The sequence below is a fragment of the Dama dama genome, chromosome 30, assembly GCF_033118175.1.
Source record: "Dama dama isolate Ldn47 chromosome 30, ASM3311817v1, whole genome shotgun sequence".
NCBI lineage: Eukaryota > Metazoa > Chordata > Mammalia > Artiodactyla > Cervidae > Dama > Dama dama.
This window is the reverse complement of record NC_083710.1, coordinates 74,579,978-74,599,671: the sequence shown is the minus strand read 5'-3', so window position 1 is coordinate 74,599,671 and position 19,694 is coordinate 74,579,978. Positions and strand designations below refer to the sequence as shown.

General features: G+C 41.1%; 1 protein-coding gene across 1 annotated transcript in view; it reads left to right on the top strand.

Moving 5' to 3' along the window:
- LOC133049148 (ATP-binding cassette sub-family C member 4-like) overlaps positions 1 to 19,694 on the top strand; it is a 352,243-nt gene that overhangs the window by 49,847 nt on the left and 282,702 nt on the right. Inside the window, exons 14-19 of the mRNA XM_061133057.1 lie at positions 3,098 to 3,194; positions 6,130 to 6,342; positions 7,686 to 7,826; positions 8,826 to 8,863; positions 9,252 to 9,346; positions 11,440 to 11,586. Of these exons, the coding sequence (XP_060989040.1) occupies positions 3,098 to 3,194; positions 6,130 to 6,342; positions 7,686 to 7,826; positions 8,826 to 8,863; positions 9,252 to 9,346; positions 11,440 to 11,586 (731 nt within the window). The remainder of the gene's footprint in view (positions 1 to 3,097; positions 3,195 to 6,129; positions 6,343 to 7,685; positions 7,827 to 8,825; positions 8,864 to 9,251; positions 9,347 to 11,439; positions 11,587 to 19,694) is intronic.

Below are 19,694 nucleotides of genomic sequence, written 5' to 3'. Positions count from 1 at the left end.
TGTTGGCCAAAAGTTCATTTGGGTTTTTTCTGTAAAATGTTATGGAAAAACCCAAACAAACTTTGTGGCCAACCCAGTAAACAGAATTAACATAGCCCTTGTAGAGGAATAACAGTTAAACAACATGTTGTTGAAACAATCATTGTATGACATGACTTGGAAATCTTTAAAAACTTGGAAAATAAAGCATTTTCTTAGAGATTTAATGTGCATGCTAAGTCACTTCAGTATGACTCTGTGCTATTCCATGGACTGTAGCCCACCAGGCTCCTCTCTCTATGGGATTTTCCAGGCAAGAACACTGGAGTGGGTTGGCATTTCCTTCTCCAGGTGATCTTTGTGACCCAGGGATTGAACCGTGTCTCGTGTCTCTGCATTGACAGGTGGGTTCTTTACCACTAGCGCCACCTGGGGAGAGATTTGGATTAAAAGCATTATTTAGCAAGCATTCACCCTGGAGGAGGGCACAGCAACCCACTCCGGTATTCTTGCCTGGAGAATCCCTATGGGCAGAGGAGCCTGGCGGCCTGCAGCCCATGGGGTTGCAAAGAGTCGAACATGACTGAGAGACTAAGCACAGGAAGCATTCAAAGCCATCAACTGATCAGTTCAGTTCCGTCACTCAGTCATGTCGACTCTTTGCAACCCCATGAACTGCAGCACATCAGGCCTCCCTGTCCATCACTAACTCCTGGAGTCCACCCAAACCCATGTCCATTGAGTCGGTGATGCCATCCAATCATCGCATCCTCTGTCGTCCCCTTCTTCTCCTGCCCTCAATCTTTCCCAGCATCAGGGTCTTTTCCAGTGAGTCAGCTCTTCTCATCAAGTGGCCAAAGTATTGGAGTTTCAGCTTCAACCTCAGTCCTTCCAATGAACACCCAGGAGTGATCTCCTTTAGGATGGACTGGTCGGATCTCCTTGCAGGCCAAGGGACTCTCAAGAGTCTTCTCCAACACCACAGTTCGAAAGCATCAATTCTGCTCTCAGCTTTCTTTATAGTCCAACTCTCACATCCATACATGACCACTGGAAAAACCATAGCCTTGACTAGACGGACTGATCACTTCATTGTAATTATTTGTATTTCCTCATCTATGATGGGATGTTAGGAAGCAAACATTTTATACCTTTTGCATTGCTCCATCCTGGACATAACAGCCCATCAAATTAGATTAATATCCATCTTCAGGGACTATTGGCAGGTAATTATGAATTAAGAAGAAACAATTCTATTCAAAGCTTTAGTGCTAAGTGTGATGAGGGGGTTACTCAGTCAAGAAACTTAGGTAGGAAAACTGAACTAAGGAAAAACTGTCAAAGGGAAAAATGACTCCTTTTGGACTTAGTAAAGCTATGGTGTATGTGTCTACATCCTGGGATCTTGCTTCTGACCACAGACCCAGTGTCCAGAGTGTCCCCTTAGGACTTTTCTGTCCTGAATCCAGAGCACAGGGCCAGTTGTGGGTTAGGGAGGAGTAGAGAAGGGGACTGACATTTACTGGGTGGATTGGTGGTTTGATTTCTCAGAACATGTGGATGAGTTGTCACTGATGTTCTGAGATGAATAAACAGGTTTAGTCACTTGTCCAACATCGTCAGGCTCGTGAGAGGGACTGAGCTGCAGCCTGCTGCCTCCAGACTCTCCATCTAATTCACTTACAGTCTGAGCTCTGGCCCAGGTTCTTGAGATTTGCTCTACGAGGGGCTCAGTCTCCCAGAGTACCTGCCCAGAGCTCTGCCTATGGTCACCGGGGCCCTGGACCCAGCCAATCAGTTCCCTAGAGGGTTGTGGACCCTGTGGGGTGAGACTGAGGCTGAGTCCTTGGGGGTCTGTATTTAAAATGTAGGAGCAGTTGGAGGAGTTACTGTAAAAACACACTTAAGGTTGGAAGCTGAGGGGGGTTGTTGAGCTACACCCAGCTGGCCTGCCAGACCTGTACCTGCCCAGCATAGGCTTAAGAAAGAACCCAGAATCAGTGCAGAGACACAGACGGTTTAATGGTTAGGGCCAACTTACACTTGCAAAGGAAATCCTGGAAGGACACCCACCGTTTGAGGCCCAGATTGGGACAGGACATGGTGGCAGTCTTCGCTCCCAGGGGAAGCAGAGAGCAGGGTGGGGAGATTACCTGTTATAAGGGGAGTTGATGTTAAGTTGGGCCATCAGTTACTATGAAAACCAGCAGAGGGTCATGCCCCTCCTGCCCCTTTCACAAGCATCATGGAGGGTTCTGATCTAAAGCTAGAACAGTCATTAGCTGGGCTATGGGACAAGTGTGTAGGAAGGTCAGTCATGTGAGTAGGTGTAGGTGAAGCAAGCACTGGTTAGGCAGGGGATGTACAGAGAGCAAGAGAATAGCCATCTTGGGTGGCCTGATCACATAGGGGTCTTGACTAAGAGAACTGGTGTGTCTTTTGAGCCACTGGATGATTCCCAATGTGATTTCCATTCTTTCATTTTCATATCTGGAAGGTCTTACTTCCTGGATGGGACAGAGTGTTGTAGAGACTGATGGAGGGCACGCTAGCATTCATTTTCTTACTAATACTATTTGGGAAGAAGTGCCTAGAAAATGACCTCTGGCAAAAGTTACCAAGAATCAATTAATCCTTTGTTGTTAATATGTACATCATAAATCATAAATAATCACCTAAATACTGTCTAAGAAAAAAATCTACAGAGTTTTATATGATATAGATCCCTGTTCTCCCATTCCCACATAGCGATAAAATAATGTTTTAGTTCAGTCAGGTTTTGGAATCTCAGTATTGCTCAATTATTTTCCATCATGAGACATGTAAATTATTGCTAAGTTGAGTTTTAGGAAAAGAAATTTAGCAAGTGCCTCCTTTAACGGACTGTTTTTTTTTAATTTTTTAGCAGAGCTAGAGTCAAGTTTGCTGCTGATAAATTTGAGGACCTACTTGTCATCATTGGCTTATATTTGTATTTAATTTGTATTGTTTATTTGGTATTTAAAATGTAGACCTTAGCTATGTTGTTTTTGTCTCATTATGCTTTCAAAATATGTGTTTTCATTTTGGAGCACCCCCATTGATGTGCTTTTGCATACTGTACCTTTTACATTTGTAGGTGTATTTGTCAATCCTTGAAGGAGAAGATCACAATCTTAGTGACTCATCAGCTGCAGTACCTAAAGGATGCAAGTCAGATTCTGATACTGAAAGATGTAAGTAATTTCTATAAGTCTGGGGAACTTGCTCACACTCAAGTGTGTTGAAGACCTGGCCTCCCAGCAGGTCACACTCCTTGTATTCAAAGTAAATGCCACTTCCTCTGTTTTATGCTCCCTTCTTCTCAGAGCTGGAGTTCATGTCTTTGAAGATGAATCTGAAGACCTGTAGAAATGTCACTATTACACTCCAAGCCACATAAACCCTAAAGTGTAGAAAAGGGCTACTGCAGAGTTACTAAATTAGCACTGTTCTAGTGAAATTGTTAAGGATGCTGTTTTATGTAAAATCTTCCCCCCCGTTCCACAACGTAAGTCAAAGAGTATTAATTGGAAATTAGTGATACTAAGACCTGATTCTATCCAGGTGATTGTTATACATAGTTTGCCTGAAGAGCATCTTCCATTAACACCAGAAGTGAGACTACGTAGCTGGGCATCCGGGTCAGAGTTGCCCACTCTGCTAGTGCCTCCAATTGCTGGTCTCCCTGCCCAGGTCTCTCTGTGCCCGATACGTGTGGGAGCCTGTTCAGCAGGAGGACAAGGCCCTGCCCTCACGGAGCTCCTGTTCTTATGGGGAGGATGTGGCAGAGAGGGTGACATCCTGGCTGCCTCCCTGAGGAGCTGGTGCCTCATGTAGCCTGAGTAACACGAAGGTGGCGGCCACATGGTTACCTGGGGGAGGGGGTCTGAGGCAGGGGGTCCTAAGGAAGGAGCTGACCTGGCAGATTGGAGGAACGGCAGGAAGACCAGCGTGTCTGAGGAGAGTGAGCAGGGGGGATATGGAGGGAGCTGGTCTCTGAGCAGTGGGCAGTGGGTGGAAGTGGGATGGAAGCCTTGGACAGTCCAGAGCAGAGGAAGGATGTGGTTTGATGCAGGAGTTAAAAGAGGTCTCTGATGGTCACTGGAGGGAAGACAGCAGAAGCAAGTTAGACGTCTTAGTAAAGTTGAGAAGATAGAAGCATGGGCTCAGCCTAGTGTTATCAGTTTCTAGAGCTGCTGTGATGATGTATCACAAACTGGGTGACTTAAAACAACAGAAACTCATTCTCTAATTGTTCTGGAGGCTACGGGTCCCAAATCCAGGTGCTGGCAAGGGCCGTGCTATCCCTGAAGGCTCCAGGGGACAGTCCTTCCTTCCAGCCTCTGGTGTTTGCCAGCCTTCCTTGTGTTCCTTTGCTTCCAGCTGCAGCACTGTGGTCTCTGCCTCTGATGTCACATGGCCGTTGTCCCCATGTCTGAGTCTCTTCTCTTAAGGACATCAGTCATATTGGATTTAAGGTCATCCTACTCTAGTGTGACCTCATCCTAACTTGATTACATCTGTAAAAGACCCTGTATCCAAATAAGATCATATTCACCAGTGTCATGTTTCGGGCTCTAACATAACTATTTTGAGGGCCACCATTTAACCCACAACTCCTAGTATGATTGGTGGTGAGGTGGAGATTAGTGAGAATTTTTCAGACTTGGTGATGGTTTGATGCTTCACTCTTTGGCTCCTTTGTTTCTGGGCCTCAGCATATCTGTTGTTAACCCTTGTCTGTTCCAGACCCTTGATCAGATCCCTCACTTATCAAATGAATTTCTGCAGTAAGAAAGATTATTAAAATACAGACCCTCTCCCACTCTAGAAGAAGTTCCATGTGTCAACTCTTAACCACTCCTTCAGGAATGGGGAGCTCAGGTTTCTTAAATTTGATAGCAGTTGATTTCATGTTTGGAAGAGTATGATACTAGTGTGTAAAACTCCAACATTGGCAGTGTATGAGAACAGGGTCAGTGGGAGACAGACTATTTAGCCTCTACCTAGATATTTTAGGTTGCACTTATTGCTTCTTTTGAGGACCCACCCTCAAGTTTAGTACTGTCATAACAATCATCTACTGGTGAGCACCACTGGGTGAGTTAGGCTGCATCCTTATTGTTGGTCTGGTCCCTCTCTCACAGCAGAGAGGGGATGGCTGAATGAATGAGCTGAGTCTTATTTCATGGGATCAGTAAACAGTGAAGACATTTGCACATTATTTTATATGACTTTGTATGGGAGGGAAACTGCAATGATGTGTCACTTGTGTTCAAAGAACATAATTAGGCTGACCATATGTTAAGCAGTTCCCTGATTTGAGGAAATGTGGTTGGTTGTGATTGTGATTGTAGTTGTGATTGTGATTGTTCTTAAATTTGTCTGTTTGTTTTCCTTAGATCTGGAAGCATCATCTCTTAGGTTTTGGTTTGCTGGCATGGGCTGTCAAGGTTTTAGAGCCATCTTGTGGCTTCCTTAAGTACTTTAACAGGTGGAATATTGAATTTTCAATTGGGAACTTCCTGCATTTGTTGGGAAGTGGTAAAAACCATGAAGACAAAGTTCATGGGTTCTCTGTCCAGGGCTGGTTCCTAAATGTCTTGTCCCAGCCGGGTACATGATACTATGATAATGGTCAGTGAAGATTTGATGAGAGACCGTTACCTATGGAGATGTGCTTGTAGCCACCTGTGTCAGTCTTAAGTTTCTTTCCTGGAATATCTTCCCCAATTAACTGGTTGTTTGTTTTAAATTCTGCTTGTCACATGACACTTCTCTCAGTTTCCATGTTGTCTAAAAATATTGTCCTGATACTTCTACCATCATCTGTACTTTTAGCTTCCCTAAGTTCCCATGGTACTTATGTCAACGGCCTCCATTTTTAACACATGATCACACATTTCTTTCACATCTGTCAACACCTAGTATAGTGTCTGGCAGAGAACATAATGCTCAGTTCTGTGTCAAGTTGATCTGAACTAGATTTGTCCACCAGAATTCCAGAACTAAGAATCCATTTTCTTAGGAACATCATAATTTAAGACTGGTTAATTTTTCTTGATTAGTATATAGTTTAGATTAATATTATCAAATAAAAATATATTTCTCTCAAATTCTTTATTTTAGGGCAAGATTATACAAAGGGGGAACTTTTTTGAGTTTCCAAAATCTGGGTTAGATTTTGAAGATATTGTTTTAAAGAAGGAGAATGAGGAGGCTGAACCATCTCCAGGTCCACGAACTCCCAGTCTGAGGATTCAGACCTCCTCTGAGTCTTCAGTTCCATCTCAGCAGTCTTCCAGACCCACCTTGAAAGATGCTGCTCCTGAGGACCAAGATGTGAGTTTCTCATCCTGCAACATGCTTAGGTCTGTCTGCTTTTGGTGGCCTCACAAACCTTCAGTCTGCTTCACTCACAACATCTTTGTCCCAAAGTAGAGCCCAAGTTTCCAAAGCCTTATTGCATGGAACTGGTAGAATTAAAAGAATATGATGGGAGCAGGCCTGCTTCGGATTCCCCTTTGGCTGTAGAAAGGAGAATCTTATGGAGACCAGGAGTCTCTGGTATAAATTCTATATATTCCCAGGCATATGTGGTTCACACTGGTATGAGAGCTATTCAGTTTCCCGTAATTGCATCCTACTTGATCTGGTGGCTCCCACCTTCCCTTATGCATCCAAGAGGCTTAATCTGAAGACCCCCTTAGGCAAAGTCCTGCTATGGGCACATTAATTCAGCTACTTTTCCTGTATGTTGGAATGTTCTTGCACTGCATGTGACTGATGGTAGTAGTTTGCCTTATTGTCAGATGGTTTGTGATAGGCCAGAGGTAGCCTGTGCAAAGGACCTGACACACAGCAGATACTTTGGAGTTAGTTCCTATCTTCCTTTCTTACCCTTCAGGACTGAGAACCACCTCTTATCCACTTTGAATCCCAGTGGCCAGCACAGGGCTGGCTCCTGTGACTCTATAATGCATTTTATGTCCTCCAGACAGAAATGCATAAATACAGTAGATCTCCCTTAAAAACATACACAAATATTCCTTGATATCCAAACTCAGGAGCCTGGATGGTTCAGATTAGTCCCTCACATTGCACTGTGAGGGATTCTACAGGAATCACTCTCTGAAATTCAGGAACCATGTAGATTTTTATCATATGCTGTCCTCTTGCTGTCCAAACACTCATTACTCCAACTCACCCTGTGAACTGAGTTTACTGTTTTGGGCTAGTATTTAGAGCCCCAAGTATGTTTTATCTTCCTGTCATTGAGTGACACAAGTCATCTAGAGGGATACATTAGCTCCATATCATTATATGTATTGTTTTAGGGCAAGCTTCTGCATTCATACTTGAGTCAGATGTGTTGTGCTTGTACTGAGTCATGGTTGACTTTAAGCAAACCCACCCAACAGGGAATAGCCTCATGCAAATGATGTTCCCTTATTTCTAATAGATTCCTAGGCATGGGATGACTGGATCTAAGGTTAAATGCATATGTGGTTTGCTTGGATATTCCCACACCCCTCTCAGTAGGAGATGGACCATCTTGCACTCCTACAAGTATATGAGATGTGTTTGTTTCCCCACAGTTTTGTAGCAGAGGGCATTGTTGAATTCTTAAAATTTGGGGTTCATTGTTTAAAATTTCATCTCTTACTGCCATTTTTCCCTCCCAGGCTGAAAATATACAGGTTGCATCACCACTGGAGGAACGATCGGCGGGAAAAGTTAGTTTTAAGACCTACAAGAATTACTTCACATCTGGTGCTCATTGGTTTATCATCCTTTTCCTTATTCTAGTAAACGTCGCAGCTCAGGTAAATAGGACTTGTGTTTGGTTTGTGCCCACAGATTGATATCTACCTACTATTTATACTGTATTTATTTTATAATTATTTTTTAACACATGTATTAAGAGATTTATCTAAAATTGATTCATGATGTTCTGGGATCTAGCTGGGTGAATGTGAAATCAGAAAGGCAGACCTGCAGGCTGGAACCTCAGGCAGGAACTGACTCTGCTCTCTTGAGGCAAAATTGCTTCCTCCTCCAGGAAGCCTCAGGATTTGCTCTTAAGGCCTCCATCTGACAGGATGAGGCTACCACAGCGATGAAGGTAATATTCTCTACTGAAGTTCTGATGATGGATGTGAACCACATCCACAGCCTACCTTCTCACAGCAACATCTAGACAAGTGTTTGATTGGATTACTGAAGACTGGCCTGGCCAAGCTGCCCAGAAAGCTGATCATCACAGTTCCTGTCAAGCTTTTTTCCTTCCAAAAATCCCAGCAAAAATGTTATCCCTTCAAAAAATAATTTACACTATTATTATTATTATATTTTGCAGTCCACTTGGATTTACATTGAAATGCATTATCTATAGGGGGCATAATAAGTGAGGCTTACTGGTGTCACATGTATATGATAGATTCTAGGGGAAAAGGGATATCTTTTCGAGATACTGGGCTTCCCTGGTGGTAAAGAATCCGCCTGCAATGTGGAAGGCCTGGGTTAGGTGCCTGGGTTGTGAAAATCCCTTGTAGAAGGGAATGGCTACCCACTCCAGTATTCTGGCCTGGAGAATCCCATGGGCTGTATGGGGCAGCAAAAAGTCGGACATGACTGAGAGACTTTCACTTTCGAGACATTGAAATGTAGCATGGCCTCCCCTGACCTGCGATCATCTGAGGTGTGGGGCTTGGCACAGACCTGAGGCAGAAGGACTGCCTCCGTGTTCTGGAGCCTTTATACCCCCAGCAGGGTGTGAGGGCTCAGTGATGTCAATATATGAGTGACTGTGTTTCCTGCTCCAGGTTGCCTATGTCCTGCAGGATTGGTGGCTTGCAGACTGGTGAGTGATTCCTGGTCTGACCCAAAGTGCTGTGAAATCTACACGAAGCCTCACTTTCCCTGAGTCAGGAGGGGTGGGGGTCTTGTTCAGCCTCCTCTTCTGACCCTCGGGTAGTTTCCCTGAAGAAAAAGTAAAGTTCCTGCTGGTGGTGTGTGACCTTCCCATGATCTCTCCCTATGTCTGACCCTCAGCAGCTTCCTCATAGATGATTTTAAGAACTGAAATTTGAAATTCAAATTGAAATTTTGTAAGGTAGACAGACACAGGGCCCTGTAATTGGAGAACCATTTTCTAGCATAAAACACATCTCCTAAATCAAGATTAATTTTTTTTTTGGTTATTTATCTTAATTCTATCTACAGCATGATTTTTCTTCTCTGTTCCATAGGGCAAATGGACAGAGTAGCCTCTATGCCTTAGCATATGGAAAAGGAAAAGTAATTGTGATGCTTGATCCTGTCTGGTACCTTACAGTTTATTCAGGTAAAGTTGAGTCATCTGGTCTATTATATGAGAGTCTGAGGTGCTTACAATGAGCCTGTGTGAGCAACTAGGGCTTCCAGGAGTAATTCAGTAATGTCTCAACAGATTAATAAGAGACTGAGTCGCATTTTCTCTGTGAATTAATTAGAATGATTATTTTTAATATCTACTTGAAGAAACAGGTTGAATGAAGACATAATTTGCTCTGTACTGGATTTTGGAAGCTAAACCAGGGTTGCAAGTTTGGAAAATCAACCACTGGAAATACACGGCTATTATCCATTCTAATAGGTTGCTTTAGCTAAATCTTATATCATTATATGAATAGGCAAGGGGGTTAGAAACAGATCCCCACCCTGTGGTTCAGATCATTCCAATTCTATCTGAATAAACCCTGGCTTTTATTGAACTTGGATGAAATCCTCTGGCAGCAAGGACTCCTCCAAGTAATAAATATTATTCCCTCACAGGTGGGTAAACTCCTCTTTGCCACACTGCTCATCTCTCGGGCTTCAATAATTACCAAGAGAGAGGTTAAGCAGGGAAAAATGCAGTGTCTAGGAATCAGGATTCCTTCTCTTTCTTACCTGGAGATCATATTGTTATTGTATCTGCAACTGTGTAATTATTTTGCATCTGGCTTGCCAGACTGATACAGCTCTCTGCTTTCACAGGAATGTTTAGAAAATATGTAGCTTTCCATACATTTTAAAGGGAATTCTCATCTAATATATTAAATATTCTACAGGAAGCCCTTACACAAATTTTCTGCAAAGGAAGAGTGTGTTATCTTTTTAAGAACCCACTCACTGAAATTTGGTGTTTATTACATTGATCACTTGCTAAGAAACTTAATCCATTCATTGTTTACCTTTCAAATGGCAGACTATGGGGACTTAAAGGAAGAACTAAAGGATTCTGTTACACATTCATAGACTATGTTGGGCTAATGCAAATGTCTGTTGATTGAATTTAGGAATTTGAGCAACCTTCAGTGTTGTGCTAGCTGAAGGGAGAAAAAGGTATACTTGGTGGAATATTTATTACAGAAGGTTTTTCCACTCTTTTTACCATTGTGAGTTCAGGAAATGTTAGGAGGGCTATTTTAATTTCTGTGTGCATAGTAGGTACTCATTTATGTCATTAATAAAATATATAAGTGATTATATTCATCTCCAAAAGTTTCATGTTTCTGTATAACAATTAGTGAGAGATTAATTGCTTGTTTAGATTAATTATCATGTGTTAAAATAAATTTGTATTTTCTTACAGTTAAATTATTTAAGGACTTTTCTGATTGCAACTTATTATGGTAATATTTTCATACTCTAAAGCAACTTGAGCATGGAAGTTTCTACTTTACATAGCAAATTTTGATATACATTTACCATTTACAAGGAAATAGTAAATCATTTCTCCTATTTCCTGTTGTATGCTGGTATCAAAGCATTCCTCAAATTTAGGTTATGTTGTAAATTTAGACATGTTGTTAATACTGAGATTTGAAATATGGAGAAAGGAAGATCAACTACTTTTTATAATTTTTGTTCTTCAAAGTTTTTTATTAGAACTTGTAATTGAACTAAGAAAGCCTGAAATTGTGGTTTATACTTTTTTTCCCCATATGATTTTTATTTAATGAGAGGAACATAGTGATTATTTTATTCTTCTTTATAAATGTATCTTGTAAATTATTAAACTTGCATAGAATCCATTATTTATATGAATTTATTCTATAGTCTGAGCTTCCCTGGTAGCTTAAATGGTATAGAACCTGCATGCAATGTGGTAGACCCAGGTTTGGTCCCTGGGTTGGGAAGATTCCCCTGGAGAAGGGAATGACTACCCATTGTAGTATTCTTGTCTGGAGAATTCCACGGACAGGGTTGTAGTCCAGGGGGTCACAGAGTCGGAAAACAACTGAGTGACTAACACTTTCACTTTTTTTCATTCTATATTTTATATATAAATTTATATATAAACTATATTTATGGAATGAAATGCATAATATCTTTATAATCTGCCCGACATGATTTAGCATCTTTGAAGAAAAGGCAAAGATCTTTGTACTAAGTTATTTATCTTTATTTCAGTTCTATCTGTAGGTACTGTCCTTTCTGGCATCACAAGATCTCTGTTGATATTCTACATTCTTGTTAATTCTTCACAAACTTTGCACAACAAAATGTTGGAGTCCATTTTGAGAGTTCCAGTATTGTTCTTCAATAGAAATCCAATAGGTAAGTCAGACACCAGGTTTCTTAGTAAATATGTCTTATTATCATACTTAATGCCTGATTATGTTTGATATTTGAAAATAAATGAGATGCTTGGAAGAAAATCACTGTGCATTTGATCTATTTCCTACAAAAAGCTTTTCTGATGTTTTTCTCCTGCCAGAGAAAACCTGAATATAAAAGCTTATAAGCTTTTATTCCAATTTATGTGGAAAGATAAATAAATGTTCACTTTTAGAATGATTTAGGAATCTCTTGGTTGTGTTGGCATATGAAGCACCCTGTATTCCAGACAAACATGTTTCAGTATTGTTTGCTAAAATGTTGACTGTGTTATGTAGTGTTAAGGTAGGTTGTCTCCTAGGAAGGAGCTTCTTACAATGAATCTCTCCAAGATACAGGCTGTGTGTTTCTTTTTTTCATTTCCCGTGCATTTCTGGGATCACAAAGCTCTAGCATGTACCCATACTATGAGGTTTACCTAAAATGGTAATGAAAGCTTAATTACATACAAGATTATTGAAATGAAAACCTCCTCTATGATGAAATTAACTCTGTAGTTTACAGTGGACGTTGGTGACATGTAACAGGTTCTGTGGTACCTAGCAGGCGCAACTTCAGGAGCAAGTATCTTGATATGAGTGTCCCTGGAGGTTTCCCAGTGGTTGCTTCCTTCACCCTGAGGCCTTTGACCTTTCTTGCTTATAAAGGTAGAAGTTGACCTTGGTTCCTTCGAAGAATTGGTTTAACAGCAGACATGTTGTATTATGCTTGTGCTGAGGCCCAGGGAGGTTTTGTTTTCACAGGTGATGATTGACATATCTGTCAAGGCAGAGAGGTGGGCTGGAGGGAGGACAGGATTAGCCTTGGCCTGGCCATCAACTAGCCATGTGACCAAGGGCAAAGCAGGTGGACATTATTGGGCAGGTGAATCTCAAGGCAGGATGTTATCTATCTTGCTTTAAAAGTGTGGACTCTGGAGCCAATTGCCTGGGCTCAATCCTTGTGCTTGTTACTAAGAGTAATAGCTAGTTATATAATAGTTATATTAATACTCATGTGCTAGTTGTTTTATTATTCTGTTTCAGTTTTCTTATCTCTGAAATGGGGGTGCTACTGACAGTTATCAATATCTTGACTGTGTTAGAAATGAGCAGGTTAATACATTCACAATGCTTAGCACACTGGCAGTGTCTAATGAGCCTTAGTGACAATGACAACATGGTATCTGGGAACTACCTCTCCTGTGAAAACAGGAATAACTGCTTCCCTTCCTGTCTCACAAACTGTTGTGAGGATTAAATAAGACTGTTCAGGGCAGCATCTTGTGTAGATTTCTTCAGCACATGCTGTTTAGTCCAGGCACCGTGTGGAGCACAGGATGGTAAACAGCAGAGGCGCACACAGATCTCGTGTTATTATGAAGCCAGAGTGAGCAAGTGATTGCAGGAGTCAGTGCTATTACTGCTGTGAATTACTCTACTTGCCCGTTAATGTGAAAACTATAGTCATAATTTGAGAGCATTAAGTGGAACTGGACTTCTATTATCACAGCCTCTGAATGCTCATGACCACAGTTAATGAGGCAATTCATGTTCAAGACCTGTAGGCTTCTCTAGATGCTGATACATTTATTACTCAAGGATTTGGGACTAAGTTTAAATCTTTTAGGTTCCTAATCTTAGAGCAGCTGGCACACTATCTTGCCTTCCTCTGCTGTGAGTCTTAGCAGGACTTCATTCTTTCATAAAATTTGGAGCCCAAATAAGCACTGCAAAGGTAGGCCTCATTTGCCCAAAAGGCTTAGAGGCCATCAATTATTTACTTTTTTAGTGGTAGATTACATTGAACTCTTTCCTAGAATTTATTTTCAAAAGTAGAATTCATAATAGATTATTCATGGTTAGCTTTGTTTCTGGTGTGTGATAACATGAAGAGAAAACAATATATACTGATTCTTTGGAAGCTGTAGTTCACAGAATTAGACCATCTAAGCTTCCAAGTTCTGTTATCAATCAAAGGAATAAAACTGTCAAACACCTAATACCTTTTCCTGGGGTTTAGTTGTGCATTGAAGACTAATTGTAGCACTTATGTGGGTTTAATATTTAATATGTGATAAATTACAGACTCTTAAAAGGAGGAATTAGAATTATGTATAAATTACAGACTCTTAAGGGGAGGAAACGATCCATTTTAAAACATTAGTAAACATTTAAAAGGGGCTTTCCTGGTGGCTCAGTAAATAATCCACTTGCAATGCAGGAGCCACAGGAGATAGAAGTTTGATCCTTGGATTGGGAAGATTCCCTGGAGAATGGAATGGCAACCCACTCCAGTATTCATGTTTGGAGAATCCCATGGACAGAGAAGCCTGGTAGGCTACAGTCCATAGAGTCACAAAGAGTCAGACACATCTGAAGTGACTTAGCATGCATACAGACATTTAAAAACTATTATTGGACAGGGCGTTGGGATGCAGCTGGAGATGTTGGATGTCCCAGTTCTGCTGGAACACAGCTTTGGAAGAGCTGTGCCAGCAACTTCATTACGCTTCTCCTCATGTTCTAAGGTAAGAAAAGGGGCCTTTTCCAATCAGCAAGCATTTATTGGTTGTCTACTTGTTGTCAGTTGTGGTCCCAATTTTGGGACAAAAAGACTGTCTTTGCTAACTTAAATAATTTTTGACGGTGGATTGTTTGTTCAAAACATTTTTGTCAGTATTCTTTTATTCTGTACTGAAAGATGCAGATTCAGATTTTAATACAGTTTTCAATTAGAGATCTTGATTCACAGATCAACAGAGACACAGAGACACAACAACTCACACACTTACATGTATAAATATATCTTCTTCATAATCAGTTATGTAAGGGTTGCCCTTGATTTCAGAAAATTTCCAAAAACTGTTTTCCTGGAATTTTAAGACAGATTGTTTTTGAAATAAAATCACAACAGTGGGATTGAGAGGAATTTAGGGAATAAAGTAAGTGATTCTTTATTTAAGATCATTATCTCTAAGCTTATAGCAAACTCATCCTGATTTGTAATCAGATTCCTAATGATACTGAAATGTACCCCTGACCATCTGGGACTGTGTGGATGCTGAGGCTCATCTCTGAGACTATGTTAGGGAAAGAAAAGGGAAGCCAGCACTTCAGTGTTGTCCTCTATAAACATCTACACACTCTTCTCTGGGATTTTTAGAAGTGTGTGTTACAAATGCTTTGAAGGGCTCCCCAGAGGGCTTAGTGGTAAAGAATCTCCCTGCAAAGGCAAGGAGATGTGGGTTTGATCTCTGGGTCAGAAAGTTCTGGAGAAGGAAATGGCAACCCACTCCAGTATTCTTGCCTGGGAAATCCCATGGACAGAGGAGCCTGGTGGGCTACAGTCTATGGGGGTAGCAAAGAGTTGGACATGACTTAGCAACTAAACAACAACAATGAATGTTTTGACAATAGGTCAAACCACAATCACAGAAAACTAACCAAATGATCACATGGATCACAGCCTTCTTAACTCAGTGGAACTATAAGCCATGCTGTGCAAGGCCACCCAAAACGGACAGGTCATGGTGGAGAGTTCTTAGCAAATGTGGTCCAGTGGAGAAGGAAATGGCAAATCACTTCAGTATTCTTGCCTTGAGAACCCCATGGACAGTATGGAAAGGCAAAAAGGTATGACACCAAAAGATGAGCTCCCAGGTCAGTAGGTTTCCATTATGCTACTGGGGAAGAGCAGAGAAATAGCTCCAGAAAGACTAAAGAGACTGGGCTAAAGCGGGAATATCACCCACTTGTGGATGTGTCTGGTGGTGAATGTAAATTCTGATGCTGTAAAGAACAATACTGTATAGGAACCTGGAATGCTAGGTTCATGAATCAAGGTAAATTGGATATGGTCAAGCAGGAGATGGCAAGAGTGAACATCAATATCTTATGAATCAGTGAACTAAAATGGGCAGGAATGGACAATGACCATTAATTCAGATGACCATTTTATCTACTACTGTGGGTGACAATTCCTTAAAAGAAATGGAGTAGCCCTCATAGTCAACAAAAGAGTCCAGAATGCAGTACTTGGGTGCAGTCTCAAAAATGACAGAATGATCTCAGTTCATTTCCAAAGCAAACCATTCACCATCACAGTAATCCATATCTATGTCCACAACCACTAATGCCGAAGAAGCTGAAGTCAAACAGTTCTATGATGACCTACAAGACCTTCTAGAACTAACACCAAAAAAAGATATCCTTTTCATGATAGGGGATTGGGATGCAAAATAGGAAGTTGAGAGATACCTGGAGTAACAGGCAAGTTTGGCCTTGGAGTACAAAATGAAGCAGGGCAAAGGCTAATAGAATTTTGCCAAGAAAACACATGATCATAACAAACACCCTCTTCCAACAACACAAGAGATGATTCTACACATGGACGTCATCAGATGGTCAATACTGAAATTAGATTGATTATATTCTTGGCAGTGAAGATGGAGTAGCTCTATAGAGTCAGCATAAACAAGACCTGTAGCTGACTGTGGCTCAGATCATGAGTTCCTTATTGCAAAATTCAGACTTCAGTTGAAGACAGTGGGGAAAACCACTAAGCCATTCAGGTATGACCTAAATAAAATTCTTTATCATTCTACAGATGAAGTGATGAATAGATTCAAGGGATTAGCTCTGACAGAGTGCCTGATGGACTATGGATGGAGATTTGCAACATTGTACAAGATGCAGTGACCAAGACCATCCCCAAGAAAAAAATAATGTACCAAGGCAAAATGGCTGTCTGAGGAGGCCTTACAAATAGCTGAGAAAAGAAGAGAAGTGAAAAGCAAATGAGAAAGGGAAGGATATACCCAACTGAATGCAGAGTTCCAGAGAATAGCAAGGAGAGATAAAGCCTTCTTAAGTGAACAGTGCAAAGAAATAGGGGAAAACAATAGAATGGGAAAGACTGGAGACCTCTTTGAGAAAAGTATAGATATCAAGGGATGATTTCATGCAAAGATGGGCACAATAGAAGACAGGAAAAGCAATGACCTAACAGAAGCAGAAGAGATAAAGAAGAGGTGGCAAGAATACACAGAAGAACTGTACAAAAAAGGTCTTAATAAAACAGATAACCACAATGGTGTGATCACTCACTTAGAGCCAGATATCCTGGATTGTGAAGTCAAGTGAGCCTTGGGAAGCATTGCTATGGACAAAGCTACTGGAGATGATGGAATTCCAGCTGAGCTGTTTCAAATCCTAAAAGACGATGCTGTTAAAGTGCTTCACTCAATATGTCAGCAAAATTCAGAAACTCAGCAATGGTCACAGGACAGGGAAAGGTCAGCTTTCATTCCAGCCCCAAAGCAGGGCAATGTCAAAGAATGTTCAAACACCATACAACTGTGCTCATTTCACATGCTAGCAAGGTAATGCTCAAATCCTTCAAGCTAAGCTTCAATAGTATGTGAACCAAGAAGTAAGACTAAGAAGCCACAAAACAAAATCCACAGCCTGTTTTTTATTTTTCTTCTTTTGCTTTTATTTTTTGTTTTCATCGAGGCTTAGCTTCATTCTTGAGCTCATTTTAATTTAGCTTCACAGGTATAGCTTAATTTTGCATATAAGCACTGAACATCTTTACTTTTTGTTTGAATATGATACCTTTAAAGTTTAGCACAGAAGCCTATTGTGTAATTAAAGAAGGTGGGCAATTTTATGAAATTAGTTCTATTTACACGGAACATTGAAATTATTCCAGAGAAGTGGATATACTTCTTAGGAATAACAGGAACCTACTATTTTTCAGAAAATAGTATATAACTGCTATAACTGGTCAAATGGAGAGCTTCTATGTATTCACCTTTTTCAAATAGCATGAAAAATGATACCTTTCACACATAAAAGTTGAAGTTGACCTAAGGAAATTTTAGATTATCAGGCCTTCACATTTTATACATGGGATGTTTTTAGAGACATTTTGTGCATTGTTCACTCCAGTTCAGTTCAGTTCAGTTCAATTCAGTCGCTCAGTCATGACCAACTCTTTGCAACCCCATGAACCGCAGCACGCCAGGCCTCCTGGTCCATCACCAACTCCTGGAATTTACCTAAACTCATGTCCATTGAGTCGGTGATACCATACAACCATCTCATCCTCTATCATCCCCTTCTCCTCCTGACCTCAATCTTTCCCAGAATCAGGGTCTTTTCAAATGAGTCAGCTCTTCTCATCAGGTGGCCAAAGTATTGCAGTTTCAGCTTCAACATCAGTCCTTCCAATGAAAACCCAGGACTGATCTCCTTTAGGATGGACTGGTTGGATCTCCTTGCAGGCCAAGGGACTCTCAAGAGTCTTTTCCAACACCATAGTTTAAAACCATCAATTCTTTGGCACTCAGCTTTCTTCACCGTTCAACTCTCATATCCATGCATGACCACTGGAAAAACCATAGCTTTAACTAGACAGACCTTTGCTGGCAAAGTAATGTCTCTGCTTTTTAATATGCTATCTAGGTTGGTCATAACTTTCCTTCCAAGGAATAAGTGTCTTTTAATTTCATGGCTGCAATCACCGTCTGCAGTGATTTTGAAGCCCCCAAAAATAAAGTCAGCCACTGTTTCCACTGTTTCCCCATCTATTTGCCATGAAGTGATGGGACCAGATGCCATGATCTTAGTTTTCTAAATGTTGAGCGTTAAGCCAACTTTTTCACTCTCCTCTTTCACTTTCATCAAGAGGCTCTTTAGTTCCTCTTCACTTTCTGCCATAAGGGTGGTGTCATTTGCATATCTGAGGTTATTGATATTTCTCCCAGCAATCTTGATTCCAGCATGTGCTTCTTCCAGCCCAGCATTTCTCATGATGTACTCTGCATGTAAGTTAAATAAGCAGGGTGACAATATACAGCCTTGATATATTCCTTCTGCTATTTGGAACCAGTGTGTTGTTCCATGTCCAGTTCTAACTGTTGCTCCAGTTAATTCCAGGCAATTCTTCTGCATTTCTACCAGGTAGGCTTCCCTGGTAGCTCAGTTGGTAAAGAATCTGTCTACAGTGCAGGAGACCTGGGTTTGATCCCTGGGCCAACTCCTGGAGAAGGAAATGGAGTTGGACACAACTGAGTGAGTAAACCACCACCACCAGACACTCTGATACTTTAGAACTTCTTTTTCAGCAAAATATGGTTAAAGCAGCCTGGGACAAAAATGAGATTCCTAGTTAATTCTTGTAAATTGCATATTTTATTTTTAATGCTCTCAAAGGCACAACACATGCAACAGAATAAATATAGCTCTCCTGGAGATACTACCTAATTAGCATTAATAAACAAACCACCTAAATGCCATAAATTATTGGTTGAGTTATATAATGGCATTGAGGGAGATGAAAAATGCATAGTTCTTGGTACATAGAGTTGAGTGAAGACAGAGAGCACTTTGTCCATGAACACCTGGCTGCCAGGTAGCTGTGTTAGGCAGGGAGCAGCTTCCTCGTCCTGAGTCTTGGCATTCAGCCTCAATCATGTCTGAGAGGCCTGAAGCTCCAAAATTCAGTGACTCTATCATCCTCTAGAACTTGCTTAGAAATAATTTAGTGGAAAAGAAAACCAAAGTAGGTCACAAGGACTTCAGAGGGTATTTATGATAGTAGTTTTCATACACCATCTAATGTTTCAGAGATCTGCTGCATGACAGAGGTTTCATCTGTTAGCAGCTATAATCCTCCCAGAGATGTGAGATGGAGACTATGCATTTTGCGTTGAAAGGCAGTAGAGGTGCACTGGGCCAGGAAAAATACCCTTCCTGGAAAAAGTTATGCATTCCTGTGGCAGGAGGAGTCCCATGATAGGTTCTGTACCCTCAGAATTGGTAGTTCTTACCTGGCTCACGTCTCTCTGTGGCCACCACACTTCCTGTGGTTGGTTATTTAGGAATCCACAGAAATCATGAAACTGCATGTGGGCATTTTCTAGCAGACATGCTCCATAGGCTTTCATCAGACCCACCATGTTTCAGAGCCACCGTCTTAGAGATTATTCTGCCTGTTACTGTCCATTGTCCGTTCCTGACAGTGAGTGAACTGTGAGCTAGACTTGCATGTGACAGCCTGTA